Here is a 24,459-nt window from a genome sequence, read left to right as displayed (position 1 = left end):
GTTATGGTGATGTTCATTTCTAAGCATTTGTTTTAAATTGTACAGTCTACTTGTCATTTTTATACATTTTTTTCTTGTACGTTGGTTGCAAAAACTAATATCTACAGACGCTTCCAGGACTGACGTGTCATTCAATCACACCAGACTGATATGAGTAGCACTCTGAATTGAGTTCTCAAATCTGAAACAGCTCTCACTAAAAGAGATCAGAAAATGTGTCATGAGGACTATTTGAATCTGATTGGTCAAAACGTCACAGCAGAGGAACAAGCTGAAAAATCAAACATCTTCCTTGTCCACAAATGCACAAAGCGCTTACCGTCTTGCACCTTCTTCACAAACAAAATAGTCCATATTGACACTAAAATGGGTTGAAGTATGTCTGTTTTTTTTTTTTTTTTTTTATTATTATTTATTTATTTTTTTTTTCGGTTGCTTGGGCACTTTGCCTTTGACCTCCTCACAAACCTCAATGCTGCGATGTGATTGGTCCACCCGCCCAATTATCCTAACAGTGGGCACGTGCTAAGATCGATTCTCATGAGTTTCTGAACTCCCAAATATCCTGATAATCCACTGCTGTTCAAGCCTGGGACGGATCTAACTGTTCTATGCCTTTCACTTTAGACAGCTCAGACAAGTGGTTCCAGCTCCATCTTCCAAAGTTCACCGCTCTACAAGTAGTAGTAGTCACTTTATTTTCAAATTGTTGTGGTTAGCTATATTTTTGGTGCATTACTGTCAAGTCTAACGTTAGATGTAAGAAATGTTTATTACACGGCTGTTAACATTTATGCTATTTCCGGTAGGGTGAAATAAGGTGAATCAATCAGTCAATAAACCACACAAAATACTTCCACACATGCTTTATTTTTTCATAGTCTGTGATGTCTGGTGGCTAATGCTAACTTCCCTGTTGAAAATGCTTTGGAGCTAACATAATGAAACACCGGGAGCGTCTGTTGAAAGAGTTAAAAAAAAATAATAATAAACTGCCAGTACCGCACAGCTCTTCTTGAGACTGGGCTGTTTTTGTTTTAGGCATTGGCAAACAAGACACATTGTTTCCGAAGGCTCATCTTTCATATAACCTTTATAACATTTCAGCACATTGTTAAAGCTATCTATGGGCACTCTGTTCTCCCCATGCTACCTCTGATTTTCCATTCATTTCAAGGCTAAAAGTTGAACATGGAGACATTACTCATTTCTTTAATCTCACACATGCGGAACCCATTTTGAAGCAGTCCCATTCAACAGCGAAGGTGCCAAAATTAGAGTTAATACCTGAAAAATCATGCCGTATTTTCTTTCCGATTGTTCTTAATCAAGCTCAAATGATTCCTCTGTGTTGTACCTATAGGAAACATAACAAATAGTCTCCGCCTGGGAGTGAGTGAAAGAGCAGAGGAGGAGGACGTGGTGCTGGTGGTGAGAAACGCTCCAATGTTTTAGTGGATAGGCCAATTGAAAACAGGTGCTCCAGATGTGTGAGGATGGAGATCAAATGAGAACCATAACACAGGCAACATCAGAGCGAGCAGAGGAAGGCCTGCGCTGGACGTGTCTGCGCTCAAATACTTCTGTAAGCAGTGCCTTTTAACTGGGATAAACACTTCAGTCTACACAGCTGCACAAGACTACATTAAGAGCCATATCAACTAGAGCAGTCTGGGCGAAAGTACAGCTCATCTCACTTGTTGTAGTTCCAACCAAATCAGCTCTTTCTGGTGAAATTGTGTTAAAATAAAGCTCAGATTAAAGTCTAACTTGAGTAACAGAGCTTGCTTTCAATTAGCTTCACACCCCCAGAGAGTGCTGATGACATCGACTGCGAAGTATCAATTGCCTCGTCTGGAATGTGTCACAGATTGGCAATAAACATCTATCCCCACTGGGACAATCAGCTTATCCCACCAGGCCAAATTACAGGTCAGTTCTGTGGAGAGGTGACCCTGCTCACAGTAAGAATGCCAGGTATGTTTTTATGCAAAATAGATGCCACACTATGGAACACAAGAAGAGCGCCCCTCACCAGAAAGTCACACATGACTTTTGCTGCACTCTGATGCAACAGGCTCCACCTAAGTTGTTCTGACTAAACCAAGCTTAAGATCTGGAGATGGGTCCCCGAGTTCTGGACTACATCTTCCCGTGGCTCCTGCAGGTTGCCCCAGTAGCTTGGCAAAGATGGCAGGGATATCAGAACAAAAGCTGAAAAAACATTTGACAGTTTAAAAAATGTTGACATGAAATAATCACAAGCCTTTTTTACTTGAAGCCCCTGATTGGAACCAAAGACAAGACAACAATACAAGACATTAGCTACAGGCAACAGACAAACAAACAAAAGAAAAATGATGTGGCCTATTTTACACAGCGTGATTAAATTATTCAGTAACACTATTGTTTACACGATGCTTGCATTAGTATGTTGACTTGTGGCATTTCCATGGCAAAGATATGTCGCTCCACGCTACAATGCATCTGCTGTGAGTTTGTGTTTTTCCAGAAGATTCTTGTGTTTGGAGAGACCTCAAACCCCAACAACAGCTCACACAATTACAAATGCAAATATTTCTACAATAAAACTGACCCCGACATGGCCCAAAGCCTGTACAACACAGCGAAAGAGCCCTCTCAGCTGTCTGCTTATGGAGTCTGTGTTTGGATAATGGTCTCATGAGTGGTGCACTGCAAAAACTGAATAACTACTGGAGTAAAATGATATTTGAGTTAATTTTACTAGTTTACATTAAGTTAGTAGGAGAAGATTTTAGTTGTTTTTGAGTGGTTTCACTTAAAATGATCTGTAAACAAACTTTTCTACACTTTTCCTTCTGTACTGACTTAAAATTGGGAAGAAAACGCATCGTCAGAAATTAACATCCAAAATTCTTGTCCAACAATTACTAGTGAAAACCACTCAATACAAGCTTGCCAATTCAAGTCATTTAAACGCCTGCAGATATTGTTTTTTGCAGTGAAAATCTTCTGAGAATTACAGCTTAGGAGGTGAGCACCCAAGGGACCTCCTGACCTCAGCATGGCCCGGGTGTGCTTCAGCGCTGTTGACTTAAGAAGGACGGAGCTGTGCAGCGGCTGGCTCTAATCTGCAGCGGATGTTACTGTAAGAGAGCTTTTCACAGGGAAATGTTTGGACCATCACAACAGCATCTAGCTACGGTTTAAAGGGACATTTAAACTCACCGGGAGGAGTTACGGGCTGTAAATGTACTGTAATTAACTTGACGATGTCCTTAGCTCATTTACTGGTGTCTATGGGAGAACAAACACATGGTCTAGTGCACTGGAAAATAAATCAAATTAGTTAATGTTTATAGATGTGATGAAAACTTAAAGACAGCACATGTAATAAAGTGATTTTCCTGAAGTCCACGATCATCTCCACTGTCTTCTTGGTGTTGAGCTCCAGTTTGTTGTAATTGCACAAACAAGTGAGACAGATAGGATCCTGGCATTGGTTCCTGGAGTAGGATGAAGTTGAGGGCCAGGTTTATAACATCATCTACATACCTGATGGTGAACTGCAGAAGGTCCAGGAAGGGGGAAGTGAAGGACTTGAAGGTGGGACAGATACAAATGACTTCACAACTCCAGACATCATGGCCACAGGCTGTAGTCATTAAGTCTAGTGATTTGGGCCATCTTGTTATTACATGCGTATTTTCCCTATCTAAAGGTCATTACTAAAGCACTCAACATTTTCTAATATTTCATGTACAAACAAGTTTATTGAGCGCAGGGATTCAAAGAGGATTTGGTCATATACATCTCGGGTTTATGATGCATCTCAAATTGTCCATCATCTGTGGCAGGAGCAGTCTCCTCCTCTCTTTGCTCATTAGAGAGAGCACTGGAGTGTGAGGGACAGAGCGGAGAAAACATACAAACTGCATGTTCATGTAAAAAAAACCTGGCTCAAACATCATTCATGGATTTCATAATGATAAAAAATTAGGACCAAAGCGATGGACTATTTCAAACATTTATATTCTGTATCTGGGGAAAAGTGTGTGGGAAAAGTCCTCAAAATGGTCCATATAACAAAGCTGAAACGCATGAATAGATAATAAAAGTCCACAAATCATTATCATTTTATTGTCCTTCATAGAAAATAGACGTTACATTTGTGAAGCGCAGTGAAATTTGTGGACCCATCTCTAGTTTCGACATTTGTGGTACAAAAGTTTGGATATTTCTTGCAAAAACAGAACGTCTCCCACAGCATTTTACAGATCATTGTCCTCCATCTGAAATTATGACTCATCAAAATCTAAAATGTGCAATGCACTCTCTCACACAATCGAAATAACAAAAAACAATCTTAAAGAGGGAGTACTACACCTACATCTACCATAATTTGATCACGATGTTACTTTTTATTGTTTTGAAAAGGCTATATTCACTGAAAACAATGTTGTAACATCTCATTTATTACATTTCAGATTAGTTTTTGATGCTTTGAGTCTCCCCTTTCTTTGCACTACCCCTTCAGAGCGCTATCACAACACAGTAGCGTGCATTTTGCTAAACTATCAGGTTTGTGAAGATGTAGTACATTGTTTTATATCCTGCTTTTCTATATTTATGGAGAATAGTTGTGCTGGAGCATGGATGATGTGGACTTTTGGGCGGAGCCTTGGACAGAATCGTAGAGAGAGTTGACATACATGGACAAAACAGACAGAAAGTGCAAAAAAGTTGATTTTGTTTAATACCCCATCTTTAAAATAACTAATTAAGAATGTACATTGTCTTCAGCTCTGCATTTTGTAACATCCAAAACTTCACCAAGAGAGCACCTCCAAACCTTTCTAAATACCTACTCACGATAACCCTGAATGATTCGTGGCATGCTGACGATGACGAATGGCTCCTCCTCACGATGTACATTTGAGCAGGCTCCTCATATCAGCTGTGCTCTGGTGCAGGAGGTTAATTGCTTTCTCCAGCAGAAGCCTACAGATGGAGCGTCCCGGTGAGAGCGTCCATACAAATGAGTGGGCAGAGGAGGCACTGGGGTGGAGAGGTCAGGGAGGAGGAGAGCTGACTGACAACTGCGGGCTCAATAACACAAAGGACAAAGTTATCTAGACAGTAACATGAGCTACAACAACAGTGTGCTTGTTTAGTTTAAATAAAAGGTGTGTGTGCTACTCATGCTTCTATTTTGGGCTTTAGATTGTCTCTCTTAATCCTTAAAGGGCCCATATAACACTACTTTCTAATGTTATAATGTTGTTTCCTCATCCCAAACATACCTGGAGTTATGTTTTATTTCATTTACACATGTTTAACTCACACATCCAGAGTTCTTCTCTCAGAAGTGCTCTATTGAGTTTTTAACTTCATATACCTTCACTAGATTAATTTGGATAATTTCAGCCCTGGAATTGCCTGTCTCTCCTGAACTAAATGTAAAAGGTATGTGTCAACTTGAAAATTATCACTACATGAACTCACAAGGTGGAACGGAGTATTTTGAGCTTTGGAGATGTAGACTGAAAAACCAAGTTTAATCAAACATGTGCGAATGAAACAAAACACAACTCTGGGTATATTTTTGATGAGATTACAGCATTATAACTTGATTTAAAACTCACATAGAGTCAGTTTTGTATAATATAGTATCTTCAAAGTTTCACTATGTAACTTTTCTGGTGAAGGTTGCCTAGACAGATGCTCAGTATGGCATTCAATCTCCATGGAGCAGGTCACATCTTCAATTGGATCCATGGAAAGGCAATAGAATAGTAATATATAGATGTTGATATTTATTAGCTTCATTCATCAGCCGGTTTCACTTCATGGAAGCCATCTGACCTTGCAGCATTAGAATTCATTCACTCGACAGTAGGCGGGTACTTTTTAATTTAACCAATTACTGCTATTTGGTCGTGATGTATGTAATGATGCAAACTGGTACATTTAGCCTTTCCCAAATCCCTTAGGAGGAAGGGCAATAATGCCTTTCCCCTTGATAAAATTCACCAAACATTCTCTTTGTTCCGGCTTTAAATTCTTGATCTTGAGAATCGTTGCCAACACAGAATGTATGGCTCTTTGCTGATTGGCCAGTGCCCAAACTCGCACCAGGATTCTTGCAAACTTTCTAGTATATTCCGATTCCTGACCTAGTCACTGGAGAGAAATGAAATTGACTGGAGGCACTAGGTGGTGCCAGCCTGGCTAGATGTTTATACCCATACTGTAGGCCATTGAAGGCCAAGCAACAGCTGGTGGCAGATGGTTCTCACCTTTAAAGGCCCTGTATTAAACAAAACTGATCCTTTGTGAGCTTTAAGACATGCTATAATGTTGTAACCTCATCAAAAACATACATGAAGTTGTGTTTTGTTTCATTCACACATGTGTAAGTAATCCTGCATTATTAATATGGGCCCTTTAATACTAGGCTAAATTTAACAAGCAAACATGCCTTCCTGTATTTTGTATATAACGTACATATTTTTATTGTGTCCTTGGGCAAAACATATAACTCACCTTATGTGTGAATTTTGGCCTTGTATTTAGTGGTAATCAGTCAGAGAGGCTTTGTGCTCAACCATGCTTCCATCAGTCTGTCCCAGGGCAGCTGTGGCTTCTGGGGTGTGAATAAATATTGCATCAAACCTAAGATAAAACATACTAGCACCCAACACTATTTCATTACATTCCCCTTCTTTCTATGCTCTTAAAACTGTTCTAAAACACTGTAAAAACACCCCAGGCATGTGCAGTACCAGGGTGCTGTTGGCCTCCTTGCGTGCGCCTAACCCCAGCAGAGCGGAGTGAAAGGAGACACTGATGGATGGCCAGGCAGACTTCACTTCACCTCCGTCACATCTGCTTTGGCTTATCCTGCCCCGAGGACGTCCTGCCCAAGTGGACTGAGGAGGGCCGTGCTCGTGTCCCCGATTTTACTATCTGCAAGTTCATAAATCATGTAAAACTTTACCTCTCAACTCCTCTCTGTAACACATTAGATCAGATTGTTGGATTGTTTTGTCGTTTTTGTGCACCTATTAATTTAGGCAATTATTCAAAGCTCTATACAAATTTCAATGTCTTCCATCACAAAAGAAAATTGAATGTTTGTAGGACTTCATACCCTTGCTGTTTACAGTAATGAGTATCTAGATCTAGTGTGTCACCTTCAATGCAGTTAGCTCCTCCCTTCAGACAGCTATAAGGGAGAGACTTGTCAGAACTGAAGATGGATGAGTGGCCAAATGCATTCACTCCTAAAAACTTTTGCACAGTTAACAGAATTACATTTTTGCATGTGAACAAACATTGTAAATAATTCATACTTAGGAAACTGCAGTCAAGTAACTATGGTCTGAAATGAAATGGTTATATGGGGCGTCCTATATTCATGAACTTAACTGCGTTTGCTCATTTAGCTTAGTTTTAACCATGTTTTAATGTTATTTCCTGCCATTGTGTTTAGTTTCATGTGTGTTTGAGTATTTCAGCAGTATTATTAGACTCCAAAAAAGTAAACACCCATCTTCTCTGTGTCTTTTAAATCCATTCACCTTCATTAGATCATTTCATCACTCAACAGGTTCCATATCCCTTTTTTCTGCAATATATTTATAATCTATGGCGCATATGGATTATTATTTTACATTTTGGATGCTTCAATATTAGTCTAAAATCATTTAATATAAGAAGCAGAGCCACTGAAATTTGGTAGAAGAACCGTGGCACTGATCTCCGGCTGCTCCATGTCATCACAACAATGTCCTGCAGTGTCCCCCCCTCCCTCCCGTGCATAGCTACAGTTCATGTTCACGAGCTGTGGAGTTCTAAAAAACTGTGCCAAACTTGCTTTGTGATGCTACATGTATCAAAGAGAACCTAGTAAGTTCAGAGCAGTGGGTTTGTATGAGAAGCAGGGGGAAACTGGAATTTTCGAAGCACTGGGACTTTGATTGCAGGAGAATAAAGATTACTGAAGCATGCATGAATCAGTAAATGAGTAAATGAGAGGGGAAAGCAATTGGTTAATGGTTAAAAGCTCTTAATGAGCCTTTATCCAATTTTGTCTTGCAGGAGTACAGTATAAGCAGCTCTGTAGGGCCAAATGAGACCGCTGTGTGCTGTCTGCATCTAATTACAGAGCGTTTTCTTATCCGAGACTGCAAATTTAGCATCGTAGTTGTTGTGAAATCCACTTACAAACTCATCAGGTAAATAATTAGGTTGCTTGGAATGCATAAGGTGAATAATGAATAACTTCGGATCTCTGTTCTGATGTTGTTTCCTCATCACAAACATACCTGGAGTTGTGTTTTGTTTCATTCACACATGTTTAACACACAATATTTAGGCTGAATTCTTCTCTCAAATTGAAATTACGCTGTTCCACACTGTGATGTCATGTGGTAATACAGAAAATACTCTACTGTGCTTTTAAATTTCATAAACTCACAATCATTTGGACGATTTTAGCACCAGAATTTACCATTTCTACTGAACTAAAGGTAAAAGGTGGCTGCTAACTTGAAAACTATCACTTCATGACATCACAAAGGTTAAGCATTTTGAGCTTTGGAGATGCAGACAGACTCAATGCAGGATTACTCAAACATATGTGAATGAAACAAAACACTACTCCAGTTATGTTTTCGATGAGGTAACTCTAAGCTCACAAGAGTCAGTTCGGCGTAATATAGGACCTTTAACCTTCACAAAACTACTTCAAAATGATCCTTGCAGTACTTTTCACTGGTATGGATCTGTTAGCATTATGTTGATAACAGTAGTGCCATGTTATCCCTGACTGTGACTGTAACATACTGGGGTTACAGATACTCTCCTCTAAATGACTTTATAATGGCACTAGAGCGGTGGAAATGTTTAGACTGTGGGAGAGCGGGCTTCCTGTCAGGCTGATGGGAATGAATGGAGGTCACATGACACCCCCATCTGTAGTCGGGGGATACATGCTTGATGAAAATGAATGCACAATTAATGACCGACCTTTACGAAGTGATGCAGTTTCTATGATTTCTAGCGTAAGATTTATTAGTCAGTTCATTAGTAGACACTCGTGAGGGAGTGGCTGTAGAAGGAAGGGCATCTGGCACTTAAACATGCATCACCTGCATGATTCCAAGAAAGTTACCACACTCTGGAACATTCTCTGGAGACAGTTTACCATGCTATACTGTGCAATATTATAGCTCAGGGAACAGCATTTCCATGGAAGATAGCAGACCAAATAAGAGTCGGGTTTGTGGAGATGCAAGCTGGCTCAGAGAAAGAATTTATGTTTTTCACTGCAATAAACACACCAAAATGATTCTGTCAGTTTTTTCTAAAATGTAACTGTGGATTTAAGTAAGCTACAATACAAAATACAAGTGCAATACAAGTGCATAGTGTGACAATAGGATTAATTATGTCACCCTTAATCCATTTAAATGAAATTTAAAAATATGCATATATTTTGTAGTAAAATCTTAAAACTCAAATGATTTGCTTTGGATGAAGATAAAAAATGAAAAAAAGAATAAGCTACATATTTTTTTACAACACCTGGCAAGATATGAACACGTCTGATGTTGGTACTGTGTTAGTACTACTACTACTACTACTACTACTACCGCTACTACTACTACTATGACTTCTGTTATTCCCTGTTCTCAGTTGACTTCTAAAATTCAAGAGTTATTTATTCTAGTCATTTTCCCACAGCTCAGTTTTAAACCATTCTTAAGCACCTGCTAATTCTTTTATGGCGTACACTCCGCTTCATTTGTCGGACTGAGTACCATAAACATAAGTTATGACTAGAGCTCGTGCTAGAGGTCTGCGGCCTATATTCTAATGGGCAATGTCATGGATAATAACTCTTTATAGGTTTAAACACGAAGGTGCCAACTTCTACTTCTGATTGTACATCTGGTTTAAATGGTCATATTATTACTGCACACATTCTTTATAGGCTAAAGTATGACATTTAAAAGCAGGAGGTGAGGAAATGAAACTAGAAATCATATTTGTATCTGAATTGTATTGTCATTTTTTTTTTTTTTAAGAAATTATTGGGAAAGAACTGGGCATATTAGTAGTTTGGGTTAGAAAATATTTGAGTTTTGTAAAGGTTCTGAAAATGTATGGTTTATGGTTTATGTATGGAGAAATGGTTTATGTATGGAGAAATCTATTTGGCTACATTTCTTTTACAATTTGCTTATGCAACTTATCTATCAACAAATAGGTCCCAGAATGCCATATGTATAAACACACTAACGTGCTTATCTTTGCAAATTGAAAATCTCTGAAGCTAAAATACAAAATGCTCATTACTGATCAAAAAGTGTCAGCATCACAGACTGTATATTCTATAGTCAGATATTATCAGGAGAGTAAATTGTGAGGAAACAGTGCCATCTAGTGGGTATGAACGGACGTAATAGCGTGTCAATCATTTTTTATTTAAATATTGTGGTTTGTAAAATGCTGTTATCATATTTCTCAGGTCTTTCTGGTGTAACAAGTCCTCACATGACACAAGTTACCAAGTTTCTAAAAGTAAATATTTAAGAGGCTGTCATGATACCGAAATTTCAAACTTGATTTCATACTGATTCCAACACCGTTATGATAATAAAAACACTTTCTTTGGATAATAGAATGTAATTTTCAACATTAAATTGTTGTTGTTTTTTTCTTTTATATTACCATGTGGTCTTATATCTGTGTAATGTCTCACTTGTCCAGGTACGTTCCATAGTGGTCCATGGGTGTATATGTGATATGTGGTCTTATATGTGTTCTGTATAATACATAGTCAAGATAATTCAATCCAGTGAAATTCGATCCAATTAAATCTTTATTTCCTCAAAGAAAGAGAACACAGTAGATTGAATAGACAATATTTATTTCTATCTTCTTAAGAGTAACATATAGTATCTGAGGACAAATGAACGTTTAAGAGAAGCGAGCACATTGGTTTTAGAATATATCATTAAATTGCACCATATTCAGAGAACATACTGCACTCTGGCTTAATATCTGTTACAATAAAGAATAGTTCTGTAAAAGCAAATATTCATATAATATCTATGCATTGACAATAAATAGTATATTACCACTCATACATCCCAGTAATTTCAGTTGGTATTTGGTAAAGACAAGTGCTGCTGATTTCACACCATGACACAGGTCACCATGGAGACCACCCAAACAGACCCACAGTAGGCAGCCAAGAAACATTGGAGGAAAGATATACGCGTCACTGCTACCAGAGGCCAAGCGCCAGAAAGAGAGAAGGATAGAAGTCATACAGAGCAGAGCAGAAAGCAGCGTTCCCATAGACATGCGGAGGGACTACACACAGATATAAGAGGCTAGGATCCAAGCAGCGACAGGCTCAAGCAGAAGAGAAAGACAGAAGAGAGAGAGAGCTTAAAGCGCAGAGAAGAGTAATGCAAGGCGAGGTTAGCATGCTTAGCACAAGAGAGTTACACCAAGCAAGGACATAGAGATCACATGTAAAGGCTAGAGCGACAGAGCACTATTCTACAGGCCGGCTATACATCCCACACTAATGCTAATTACAAAGCTACACACACTGGTATACGGATATAGAATATATAGAAATAGATAGATAGATAGCACAGGATATCAAACAAGCTGGATAGGCAAGGCAGTGCATGCACGTGCAAAGGAAGCAGCGGTCTAGCAGCAGCAGCAGCAGAGAACAGAATGTCCAAGACCACCACAGGGGCTTTGTACTGGAGCAGTGCCTCATGTTGTCTGTGTCATAGTGTGTGCCCATTCACTGCAAATATATACACTTTTCAAAAGGACTTTTCACTTTGTGTTGCGGACACTACTTTGGGATGTAAGACGGTTACATAGTTCTTTACTCAGCAAAAATAAGCCTCTTTTGGAACAGACTCTTGCTTTGACACATTCAGACCAACAAGCTTGAGTTACATATTTGAAACAGCCACTTAGAAACAACCATGGAACATTGCACATTATTGGGTCATGTGTATACTCTAAAGTGCACGGCCTCCTGTGGGAGGAAAACGAGACAATACTGTAATACTAAGGCAACAAACAAGAGATATACAGACACACTAAGTACACATCGGCACACACTGTCAAGTATCACTTGTGCACAAAACACAGCTTCAGAGTCCTAATGGCTTTGCATAATGGTCAGAAAGCCACGCTGCACCTCACCTCTCTGACAGCCAGAGGCAGAGGCCACCATCTCCTTTAAAGCCAGTCCCTGAAACATTTCTTTGAAAGAGCTGGAGTCACAAACCAAGTCAAGTATCTGACATACGAACACACAGGAAAAAGCCTAACAACACGGCTGTGCTGAAGATAGAGAAAATATGGTTAGCTCACAAATAGTCTCTGCTTACATGTCTTATATACACATATGTATACACAAGGATATGTACTTAGGACATCTTGAAAGTCTATTTACACTCTATGATTGTACACTGAGCGACCATGAAGAGCAAATTGTGCTTGTCTAACTTCTAATAAAATGCTACAAACCCTCAGCTTAGAGCAGGGTTCTTTACCTGTAACCTCCAGGTATGAGCTCACTACTCTACTGATGATTATCCTTGATCACACCAGATTTCACTGTCTGTTTGGAATTGTTTTGCAGTTTTTACAGATCCGAATATTGCTTGTGAATGAACAAAATTGCAATGCTAAGGGAGACACCTGTCCCTAATGATTTAGTGCAAGTCAGGTATACATGAGCTGCTATCTTGTTTTCTTCTCAAGCCTAACTCCGATAGTGCCAGTACTTGCAACACCCTGGCTTTCACTAAGTGCTTTTGAACAACCTCTGAGAATGACATTTTAAGTAGGTTTCTATCAAGTTACAATCCTTATTATCTCAAGGCATACCACCATGTTTTAGTCTTTGGTTGCCCCATTAAAGTTTTTGACATGCTTAAATGAAATTCCAAAAATATTAAGGATCGTAACTTTACATGACCTCGAATGGCAGCGCTGTTTCTATTATTACCCTCATATGACACAGAAAGCACCCTACATACAGTGGAATATACTGCTTGATTACAAATGGTCCCACATATACAGTAGCTGGTGGCTTACAAAATGACAGTCCTTTACATGTAATTAACAACACTACTGAACGTCATACTACTGTTCCATGCATAAAAACAGGTTTGAGTTATTGGGGGGTGCTGTGTTGGTGTTACCAGCAGAGAATTGTGCAGATGTGAAGGCAGTTACTCAAGCTGAGGTAAGGTGAAGTGCTATTTTTCATTTACAAGTTCCAAATGTTAAGTTACAATAGAACACAAGCACGTTTGGCACTTACCAACGGCAAAATGATAATAATGATTTCCAAAAATAACGTTTTCTTTCTATTGCACAAGCGTATCAGATCACAAAAGTTACAAACGTACGTCACTTACACTACTCGGAGAACTCTATGCCACTATAGGGAAAGTAGACAGAAGCAGTTTGCCTTTTGGACCAAGGCCGTCCACAGAAAAGCTACAATACATATATGATTATATCTATAGAGTTAATATATTTTTTTCAATATACTTTTAAATAGGGAGGGAAGAGAGGGTTCCACTTTGTAACTACACTTATTCATGACTTAATAAAGCATGAGCAAAGACTTACTTCATAATGGACAGATATTTTATTTAGAATGATACATGCTTAGAAACTACTTTAAGGGTCAGGAGTTTACGGTTGTAGGCTTTTAGTCGTTTACTCGATTAACAAGTGATGGTGTTTTGGTCGTCCAAAATTTGTATTAGTTGACTAATCATTTAACTTAATTATAACGATTTATATGGGACAATAGCAGAGGTATTTTTGGTATTTATATGTAAAAAGGCAGATGAAACTCATGATTTACAAGTTTAATCTGACTTTACATAAGTATATTGTTTCATAGTACTTTTTCTGCATAAATAGTTGTGTACTTGTAGTTGTAATGCTGTGAGTGGCGTTTGGGTCAGATATATAGGGATAAGTAATAGTTTAGTGAGCTTTTACCACACCCCCTTTTTAGTCTAGACTAATCAATCGGCTACACATGTCTTTAGTCGACTACAGCCTTATAGTTGTTAGGGTTAAGTACGGTAGTTACTAGGCCTGAATCGTTCTCAATAAAATATTTGTTTATGAATTAAGTCTATGTTGCTTAATTATGTCTGTTAAAAGTATAGTTTTTAAAAAGTGACCAAAGAGAAAAGGAAGATTTACCAGTACATTCACCACAAACATATCATCATCCGTCAAAGGGGGACATGGGGCGGGGCAGAGGAGTCTTATAGGTCCTGTCCCAGCCTCTCGATCTCCTCAATAAGAAAGTCGATGTCCTCGAATGTGGCGGCCGGGTTGGAGATGACCATGCGGAAGAAGTTGACCTTGTCCCCCTGTGGCTGGTAGCTGACCATGGTGGTGCCGTACTCCATCATGCGTGCCTTTATTACCGGGGCCACCTGCAGCAGCACATACGCATTTCCATTGTAACGCAAGGAGAAAGACACAATAGCTAAGTCACATGGCAGCTATTTCTGTCCCTGTACAGTCCTTGTGTGCTCCTCTGAGGTCAGAGAAAGGTGGATTCTGGGACACATTTGAGCTTCAACAGGCAATTACATTTATAACAATTACAGAGTTTTTGCAATGAAAAGTTGGATGATTTCTTATTTCTAAAAAGTTTCTCACTATAAAAGTATTATTAAGATCATTCCTCTCATGTGTGCACAACCTTGAAACAATTTAATCTTGCAAGGACTTGTGTTATGAGGTCTTGTCCAATCTGTACTGTCTTTTCAAAAATTCAACAAACAATACCAGCTTGTAAAAGCCTGATCCTGTCAGATCTCAGAAGCTAAGCAGGCTGGGCCTGGGTAGTACTTGGATGGGAGACTGCTAGGAATTCCAGGTGCCACAGTGGGGTGCCAGTGGCAAAAAAACTGTCGTTGTGTTCTTAGGCAAGACACTTCACCCACATTGCCTAGTATGAAAGTGGTGTGTGCGTGAGTGATGGTGGTGGTCGGAGGGGCTGATGGCGCAGATTGGCAGCCTTGCTTCCATCAGTCTGCCCCAGGGCAGCTGTGGCTACAGTAGTAGCTTACCACCACTGAGTGTGGAGTGACTGAATAATGAACTGTAAAGCGCTTTGGGTATCTTGAAAGGCGCTATATAAATGCAATCAATCAATCAAAATAAAATAATACTGGCATTTAATAACACACAAGGTGTGTTTCCATTAAGCAAAATGATAGGGTTATCAAAGTATTGAAAATCTGATACTAATCAATACTAAAATATGAAAACCGGAAACAAAGACAAAAAGATTTGTCTTTCCTGAACAGTTTTAACTTTAATCTGAACAAGTATAAGACACATGATTTTTGCATTGCAACTAATAAGCATTAATTAGCATTAATTAACATTAGCATCTTAAGCAACTATTAACAATAAAATATTTACTACTTTACTTGTAAGCAAAAGCTGTTAACATTTTACCTGAATCATATTTGTATCATATAAAAGTATCTACCTTTCCAACAATAAATACTTTTCTTCTAAAAACTGTTCAGGTCCACATTTCTAGTGCCTAATCTTGTTCTTGCACCCCCATATCCTTGTAGAGATAAGTAGGAGCTCATCAGTGCTGTGATCCGGGTGTGTGTGTGTGTCATTATCTGGGGCCTGTGACAGCTGAATGGGACAGCTGTGTGCTCCTGAGCTGTGACTGCTGCTGCCATGGACAGGGTTATCTCTGTGACACCAGGCCTTATGAAGGCCTTTGTAGTGGCACCTTCAATTACAACTTTGAATGTTACTCTGCTGGTAATTTCACAACAACCGTTTTAGTGACTTTGACTCAGAACAGGCTCAGTAGTTTCAAATTTTTAACAGCAAATTCTTTCCTTTTAGATTTTCATAATGGAAAATCTAATCTAATTGCATGTCAATTTCCACAAAGCTGCTACAAAGCTAGTTATCACTTTCCCAGTAGGTCTGGAGACAGTCAGGGTCACATTCATCGGAACATAAATTTAAGCACTGACCACTAAAACCAACCAAACATGACCACTGTCCTTGCTCTAAGCAAATATGTACTGTAAGCATTTATTACTAAAGGTCATACACAGTAATATGAGTTATTTGTATAGCTGCCTCATGGCCCATCTGTTCACACTGATTGTCAATCACGACAAAATGGCCTCTCTGATAGCACAGTTGTATCTTCCTGTGTGTGTTTGTAATACAACATTCCCAGCCCAGTATTTTTCCATCGGACCCACCTTATGCAACTGTTTCTTTTTCTCCTCTTTGTCCTCGATGTAGCGGACCCCAGGGGGCAGGTACCAGAAGCAGACGTTGGTGTGCTGAGGCTGTGGGACAAAGAATACAGAGGGAGACAGGTGGGTACATTTGCACCTATTATTATATGTATTTAATCATCATATCTATGTATCTACAATGGTTCCTGATCCACATCTTTTTATTTTTCACTTTTTTCCATATGTACTTTTTCAGCATTGGAGGTGTGGTCCAGTCTATTTGGCTGTTATGTCTCTGACTAAAACCTCTGCCTGACTTCTAGTTCTCTGGTGTCTGAGAGGAGGATGCATTACCCACAGGCGAGTAGCCACGCACACAGCCTCTTTTATACAGGCCTGTCTCTGTGCACTATGCATCAGATGGATGTAATAGCTCAATGGGAGGTGCAGACCAGTGAGCACCTGGGCTGGTGCCCAAAGGACTTGGCCCTCTCCCCATCACCCACTGGGTGAGGCAGCCCATAGCCTTTTATGGCTCAGCAGGAAAACAATAGGCCTTAAGGCAACAGCGCCTTCACTATACACTGTGTGTGTGCAGGCACTCTCAGAAATCAAGTGTTTGCCCTAATAGCCCTGTCATAGGCCGTGTGCTGTGTGTATATTTCACACACTGCTCTATTCATATGCATAGAGGCAATTATGGCCTATTACGCTATTCATAAAGGATAATAGCAGTGTATTATACTAGCGGCTAGTGGTAAAAAAGGCATTCATCCAACACAAAGCAGGGGCACCCCATGTCCCTGTCAAGTCCCCATAATGACAGTAAATACACTGGGTACAAAGAGTGCTTTGGGCTGTTATATAGTAGTGAAAGTACAAGTAATGTGGACGTACTTTCCCATCAAAGACCATCTCATATCCTTCTCTGTCCTTGATCTTGTTGTAGAGGTACTCTGACAGCTCCAGACACTTGTCTATCTGAGCCTCAAAGCCAATGGTGCCCTGTGACCACAACAATACAGACAAAGTTAAATAACAAATCTTAAGTAAGGACAAAATAGCAATGTCATCAATGTTACTAAAGGATAAAGAGTAATATGGTTGCCAAGGAGTACCTTGGCCCTCCACATGAGCCACAGTTTGAAGATGTCCACATGGCGTCCACACTGCAGAGCCTTGTCCCCGGTATCGTAGGAAAGGTCGTAGTGCTTGTCCTGCTGGAACAGGTAGCAGGCGTGCATCTGGTTGCAACTCTGCATCAAACCCTGACAGCACAGTAAAGACAAGTCACATAATGATCTGTGAATCATAGTCAAAGAAAATAGTAGATATGAAACAAAGTGATAAATGCACCTCCTCTCTGACCAACAGAGCAGAACACTGCAGAGGCACACCCATCATCTTGTGTGGGTTCCATGTTACTGAATTGGCCCTGCAGGAAAACAAAGCATTTGTGAGGCCTTTTATAGGTTTGGTCAGCTTTTTAAGATAACACAATAATGATTATAATAATAACTTGCCTTTCAACACCATCCAGCTTCCACCGGTGTCTCCTTGACATGAGCAGACTCCCTCCCCAAGCACCCTGATCACAAATATGCATTAATAAAGGAAGAATTATGTATACTTATTCAGCAAAATGGAGCATGACTATAAGTCTTTCTTATAACAGTCTTTTATATTTAATTGACAATTGCCATCATTTGTATCCCACCTGCCATACAGTTTGTTGACCATTAATTGGTTTGCACTTGCACATAAATTAATCAGAGTTGAAAAATAAGTCATGATTTTTCCAGCCGAGTTGCTTGAGAAATGATAGACAAAGCCATTTGTGTCTCTAATAGAGGTGTCCCCTGTCAAGTCTGAATCACCTTCATTAATACAGTTCAGAGCGAGAGCCGTGATGGCAAAGTCAGGCCCGGGATGATTTACGGCCTCTGTTCCACTTTTTCTCATCTCCACTGTTAGATAGGAAATGGCTAGCTCCTATCTGGGTCAGGCCACAGCACATAATACATTTGTCACTAGTGAGCTCTAGCTTCAAGCATGTCACTGGTGCCAAAATCTGCTCAGGACAACAAGCATATCTGAGCAGCCCTAGGTGGTAATGGTATGAAATGTATGCTATAAATGCAGACATCCAGTGTAATCTTTGGCTTACTCACATCCACATGCATCCAGATGTTATACTTTTTGCAAATATCTGAAACAGCAATAAGTGGATCAAAGGCGCCATAGACAGTTGTTCCGGCAGTCGCGCTGACAAAGAAAGGAACAAGCCCCTAGCCAAAGAGAAACAGATGATTGGATTAGGTGTGGCGGCCTCTGTTGAGAATATTAGGAAGTGACACATGTTGAAATGGCCAATTAGCAGCATGGCTACAGCAATACAATGTAAACAGCACAATTGTGAGACCTTTAACTATGGCAATTTGGGGAAAAATAAATAACAAACAAACTGCTATTAGTGATAAATAAATACATAAACAAACAAACAAAAAAATACACTGTAGAGATTCGATATCTTTCAGTATTTGCAAAGTCATATTAAAATCACTGAAGTGTGAAATAAAATCCTTCTATTTATAGTCGCTACTGTTATAATTTGCATAAGATTACCTTCTGTTTGGCCTCCAGTATTCTTCTCTCAAGGTCGGCTGGGATCATTTTGCCGCTGTCAACAAATGGAAAAGCTTGAGCTGCTTGAGATGTTGGTGAATCTCTAGCTGACTGATAATTTACCTCTAGTTAGTACCTTTCATCTGCTTTGATGCACACCACGCTCTCTGTGCCGATGCCCAGGGCTGCCGCGCCTTTTTTGATGGAAAAATGGCTCTGAGAAAGAAGCAAAAAGCTGCAGTGAAAAGCCTAATATGTTGGAATACAGGTGAGGTCACAGTAGGGGATGTAATGAGAATGTGCTAGCGTGTAACTGTTTGTGTCAGGTTTGATGCTTTAAGCTGAAAGTGGTTCAGATGTCCTTTGGAGATAAGATGGTATGTGACAGGCCTGTGTGATGTATGTAAGGGCTGAGCTAAATGTCGCTATTAAAAAAATGGTCACGTAGAGTTTAAGCACAGTTCATTATTTTGTACAGTGTGAATTTTTTATACTCACACCATAGCTTTTATTTACCCAGTCATATAAGTGTAAATGTTACTGATTGTAAAAATTTGTACTTGGACATTTTCAGATTTATATAGATCAATTTATATAGATCAAGTATGTTCATATTGGAGTAAATATATTAATGGAAATTATACTATAATAATTCTAATATTTGGCAGAATATAGTAAATTTTATAGTACATTTTTTACATTATAATGCTGCCGTAGAAATAGCACTTATAATTTTAATTAATAAATTATCAAGGGAAATTATTTTAAATATTGTACACAATTAATTTAAACTGGCCATTTATTGAGTCATTTGTAAACAGATAAATAATGTCTTACATAAAAATACATAGCATGTTATTTTTTCTTATTAAACTAAAGTTGAGTTTAACATAATAAGAGCTAGGGCTGGGCAATTAACTGAAAGACTGAGAAATCGTGAAATAGTCATGTCTAATTGTCAATGATATGGCAGCAGTTGAAAGTAGAAGCAGAGTTCTGACTTTGGAGGAGGAAATTAGATTTTTTGATAGAAAAAAGATTAGACGTTTATGTTTGTGAAATAAGGACTAAGAAAATTAAAATCAAAACTAAAGATCAATCAATATGAGGAAAACTATCTGTATTATTTTTTTCTTATATCGCCCATCCCTAATAAGTTAAATAAGTTAGCTAAATTAATCTGTTGTTAAACTGAGGCCTACATGCTCAGATGTGAAGGCCACCAGCTTGGGGATGCATGACATTCCTTTCTCCTTCACTTCAGGGAACATCTTGAATCGGGCCAGCAGCATGGCGTACATATTGGAAATAGCACCACCTAGAGGACAGACACACTTCAGTCAGTCATTTCTGACAAATCACAGCTTAAATCTAATGTCTCTAGGGAGTGATGCGGGCTTTTATTTGCTGACACTAAAAATGAAAAATGTGATATACGAGGGCAGGGTGAATGGGGAATGTTTTCAAAATCAGCCCAATGTTTATCGTGTTGCAGCCAATCAAAGCCTTTGTCTTGTCCAATGGCTGCTGCTCATGTTGTGCCAGAGAAAATGCAAATAAGAAATTAAAGTCTCCGGACAAGGGGGGCTTAAGTCAGAAAAGAAAATGATTTCATGCTAATTAGCTTTGAACTGAGGCCCGTTTATATAATCAAAATGCAAATAGACACATTTCAGCACAAGTGGACCATTCCATTTTTCATCCGAGGGGTGTGAGGTTGGCACAGCTTACATACCAGGAGAGAAAATGCCATCTCCGCGCCCATCCGACCAACCAATAATCTCCCTCATCTTCTTCAGAGTGACGTATTCCAGAAGCACAAAGACAGGGGCCACCTCATATGTGAACCTAAAATTACACACAGAACAGTTTAGACAAACATATCTGCAGGTGCAACGGCAAGAGACCGAAAGACTGAGAATGACTCATTGCTAGGTTTGTCAAAATTATCAGTGCCCAGATACAAATTATAATTAATATAGAAACTAAATACTCATTTAAGATAGTACTGACATTGGAAAAAGAAAATTACATAAACAGAGCAAAATTGGACCTGTTCTAGTTAGATTTATGGTTAAACTATGTGACAACTAGACCAAGGTAATAACAAAGAAAGGACTATTATTTTATGTTCAAAATTACATTAAATTGTCTAAAAAAAACAACAACGTGTTTTTAATTATCATTGTTGCATAAAAATTGATAAGAGTATCATGCCTTTTCCTAAGTGTTAAAATCAAGTTTAAAATTGTAGTGTCATTATTCAAAAGCAAACAAAGACAACAAAGACATAAATCCCACTGCAATTTGAAACAAACAAAACTAAACAAAACTGTTTAACCATGACTTCTAGCAGCTTTAACAGAAAATAACAGTATAAAACAAAATATATCTCTTAAAAATTATTATTTATTTTTTTCCTTTAGAGCTGCTCCTAAGATGTGTTACATTAAGCATAGTGCTTAAAAAATCTCCTTGTGTAAACAGCAGCCCTCCTCAGTTCCCCTACCCCTGCCAAGGGAGTTTATCACCCGAAAACAGACACTTGAATTTGCAGCAGATTAGTCCGAATTTAATTTCAGAGCTAATTTCCCCTCTTGAATCCCCATGGGGATCAGAGGTGACTAGGAGGGATAAAAGGCAGGGGCAGGAAGGGTGAACGGGAGGGGCCAAGGGGACGCCTGCTCTTTTATTTCCATGCTTTTCATTTGCCGTGATTGAGAGGGGAAAAAGCAGCTATCAGCGGCTGCAGACCCCGCACAGACAGCCAACAGACAAGCCGGAAATAGAATTCATTGTTATTATCATTACAATCAGGCCACATACTTACATATTGGTGTTGGCTGTGGATGTTAGCCAGTCAGCTGCTAGTCCAACCATGTCTAAGCCTGTAGAAAGCTGATTGAAGTACCTGGGGTGGGCTGAATCACACAGAAATAAGTAAGCAAGTAAGTCGGCTGCAATTTGAACATTTCATCTCCTGTCAATAAAATAAAAAAGGGTGTCTTTATGGTGACTGTAAGTTTGGAAAGAATCTGCCATCTTTTAACCACTTAATTGTAGGTTGCATATGCAGCTGCCATGACATTTTGAGGCATCTTTAGAAATTGTGAAAACATTTTTGGAGAAACAGGATGGCAGGATGGGGGAAACACAGCAATTAAATCGTAAAAGACACTGCCATAAAAAAAGATGGCGTCTCCAATTATATACATTGTAACAGCCTAAACGAACGAGAATATGTCTGCGAAAAAGCCATATATTGTTTGGATAAATTTGCACTCTGCTCTCCTGTCAGTCAGTTCAGAATAATGGACTTGGCCCGTGAAGACCGGTTATTAGGCTATTACGTGCTCCTTGGTGAAACAGATTTACTGCGTCACCATTTATCGGTCTGGTGGCCATGCAGCAGCTGAAAAAAGGACAAGTCCCTTACTGCCTTTCGTAGGCGTGCTCCATTATCCCCCAGCGGAACTATTTTTAGACGTACCTAATTTCGGCGTTAAACCATTTTTTTGGTTTTTGACTTTATTTTACTGTATTTTTTTTATTATCAATATATTTGTATTTATTTATAAAAAGTGATTGTATTTTAATGTATTTATTGTAATTCTAACAATTCGTTTAAGGCTATTATTATTATTATTATTATATTTTATTTTATTTTTTTATACTTTATGTTTTTCTTTTAACATTGTCACCAAGGTCAAATGAAGTTTCGCCACATAGCCTAGATAATTGACTATTAAAAGCCTCCATTACTTTTACTTATAATTAGACCTGGATAAAATTAGACTACTACTATAAAATTGCAAGTGTAATTAATTTCAAGTTACGCACAATTAATTTAGTCGTAAAATAAAAGTGCTAAATAATAACGCTTCTCCTTTGACAAAACGTGGCTAGGGTCTGTTTTTTAACGCCGCCATGTTTTCTTCATACTGAAGGCTTCTAGGTGAACGTGGCCTACCTGTTTTGATGGCGTATTTGAGCGTGGCGCGGCAGCTGATTAAGATGTCATCGAGCGAGGCGGGCTGGTTCTGGAGCTCCCAGTTGTTCATCTGGAGAAGTTCGTTCGGGTAATGGAAGTCTATCACTTTGGTCTCCCGGTCAAAGGACTCCACGATGTAGGCCAGTAAAATGTCCACTACCTCCTGTAGGAACGTCATGGTTTTGGAGTCTCCGTCCGCGGCCGGGAGGAGATCTGCGTAAAATAGTTTTTGCCAAGGATAAATCTTCAAAAAAATTGAAATAGGCCTCAATAAAAAAAAAAATACATAAAAATTGCTCTGCTTTTCATGCTTTTTGATCTTGATAAAACAGCCTTCAGCCAGAATAATACCCTTGACCTATGTATTAAAATATGGTTCTTATTTAAAAGGAATATAGGCTTCCAGTGCACCAGAGCGCACCTGCGACGTGCCATTTCGCTGAAGGTGACCTTACCAAAGTGAACCGTTGCAACAAAGACATCTATTAAAAAGAAAGAAAAAAAAGAAAAAAAAATCCCCAAGCATTTTACCAATAAAAATGTATTTATATCCTCTTCGTAGGCCTACCATTGTAATATACCGTAAAATCACCAAGGACCAAGTTAGGCCTACTTTACTTTTTGATAATTATGATAAAGAGCGGTTAGGCTAAATATGACTGTGCGTTTTCTGTTTCCAGGAGATGTGATGGCCTCTGCTGTGCCCGTGTTTGGCGTGCGTGTACCTGTTGAATAGAGGTCAGAGAAGTCGGCAGTCTTGTTGCAGGTGCAGGTTTTGGTGCAGCCGCAGCCGGGGCCAGGGGCGCTCGGTGGCGGCTGTTTGGCGCCAGGATCCACGGGTTTTTCCCCTTCTCCCACATTTAGCAGCGCTTTGTGAGAACAAACAGTCCATGACATAATGATCCGTTAGTAACAAAGCAATATTTTAACATGGTGAAAATGAGGTCAAGGCAACAGCTTATGCAAACATACCACATAATTTTGATCCAATTCCTACAGGTAATTTCTGGGCCGCCGCTTGGCACCAAGCCCTGGCTACAAAGATAATTGGTGATTAATAAACAGAATGGAATCATGAGCCTTTGAACAGTAAATTGACATAGATGCTCTTTTAACACGTGCCTCGCGCCTCGTGGAGGCAGATACGGAAAGCAGACATTAGAAAAAGAAAACAGGCCCATTGAGCCAATGAACAGGCAGTAGCTGTGAGGCTATGTGCGCTTCTCGTCAGGAGAAAAAACAAAGCGCCACTCACGCGTGCTGGGGCTCTGACTCCCGGTGTTTGCCCCTGTGTTGTCCGCGCCCAGGGACCAGAAGCCGTGCGATGCCATGGTTAGTTAGGAGCTGCTCGACGCACACAGACCGGAGCCCATCCACGCGATGACCGGGAGCTGTTCACAGCGGTGGTGCTGAACCGGGGCAAGCTGCTCCAAATCCAGCCGCGCATCCGACTCTCTCGGGTTTTAGGCTCTAGACAAATCCCAAGGAAATGATGGAAAACACAGAAACAGTCCACAGTGTTTCTGCAGAGGTCCA

The 24,459-nt window shown here is 39.4% G+C and overlaps 1 protein-coding gene across 1 annotated transcript; it reads right to left on the bottom strand.

Annotated features, from left to right (window-relative positions):
• Positions 1-14,333: 14,333 nt before the first annotated feature.
• gad2 (glutamate decarboxylase 2) lies at positions 14,334-24,254 on the bottom strand. Its single transcript, XM_020935661.1, has 16 exons — positions 24,179-24,254; positions 23,896-23,958; positions 23,649-23,792; positions 22,903-23,136; positions 21,763-21,853; positions 20,668-20,780; positions 20,135-20,250; positions 19,069-19,148; positions 18,933-18,987; positions 18,479-18,595; positions 17,831-17,895; positions 17,664-17,742; positions 17,426-17,575; positions 17,205-17,312; positions 16,329-16,418; positions 14,334-14,507 (listed from the first exon to the last, which is right to left on the bottom strand). Exons 1-16 carry the CDS (start codon positions 24,252-24,254, stop codon positions 14,334-14,336), a joined length of 1,755 nt encoding a protein of 584 aa, XP_020791320.1.
• Between the last annotated feature and the right edge of the window lie 205 nt (positions 24,255-24,459).

This window comes from Boleophthalmus pectinirostris, unplaced genomic scaffold, assembly GCF_026225935.1.
Source record: "Boleophthalmus pectinirostris isolate CB_2022bp ecotype Guang Dong unplaced genomic scaffold, ASM2622593v1 HiC_scaffold_15, whole genome shotgun sequence".
Taxonomy (NCBI): domain Eukaryota; kingdom Metazoa; phylum Chordata; class Actinopteri; order Gobiiformes; family Gobiidae; genus Boleophthalmus; species Boleophthalmus pectinirostris.
The sequence above is the reverse complement of the archived record's forward strand: the minus strand, read 5'-3'. Positions and strand labels throughout refer to the sequence as shown.

Coding starts and splice junctions, on each gene's coding strand:
- gad2 (XM_020935661.1), bottom strand. CDS start 24,254: ATGGCATCGCACGGCTTCTGGTCCCTGGGCGCGGACAACACAGGGGCA. Junction 20,781..21,762: donor TCCACAGCCAACACCAATAT/GTAAGTATGTGG, acceptor GTGTAATTTTAG/GTTCACATATGAGGTGGCCC. Junction 14,508..16,328: donor AAAAGAAACAGTTGCATAAG/GTGGGTCCGATG, acceptor GTGCTGCTGCAG/GTGGCCCCGGTAATAAAGGC.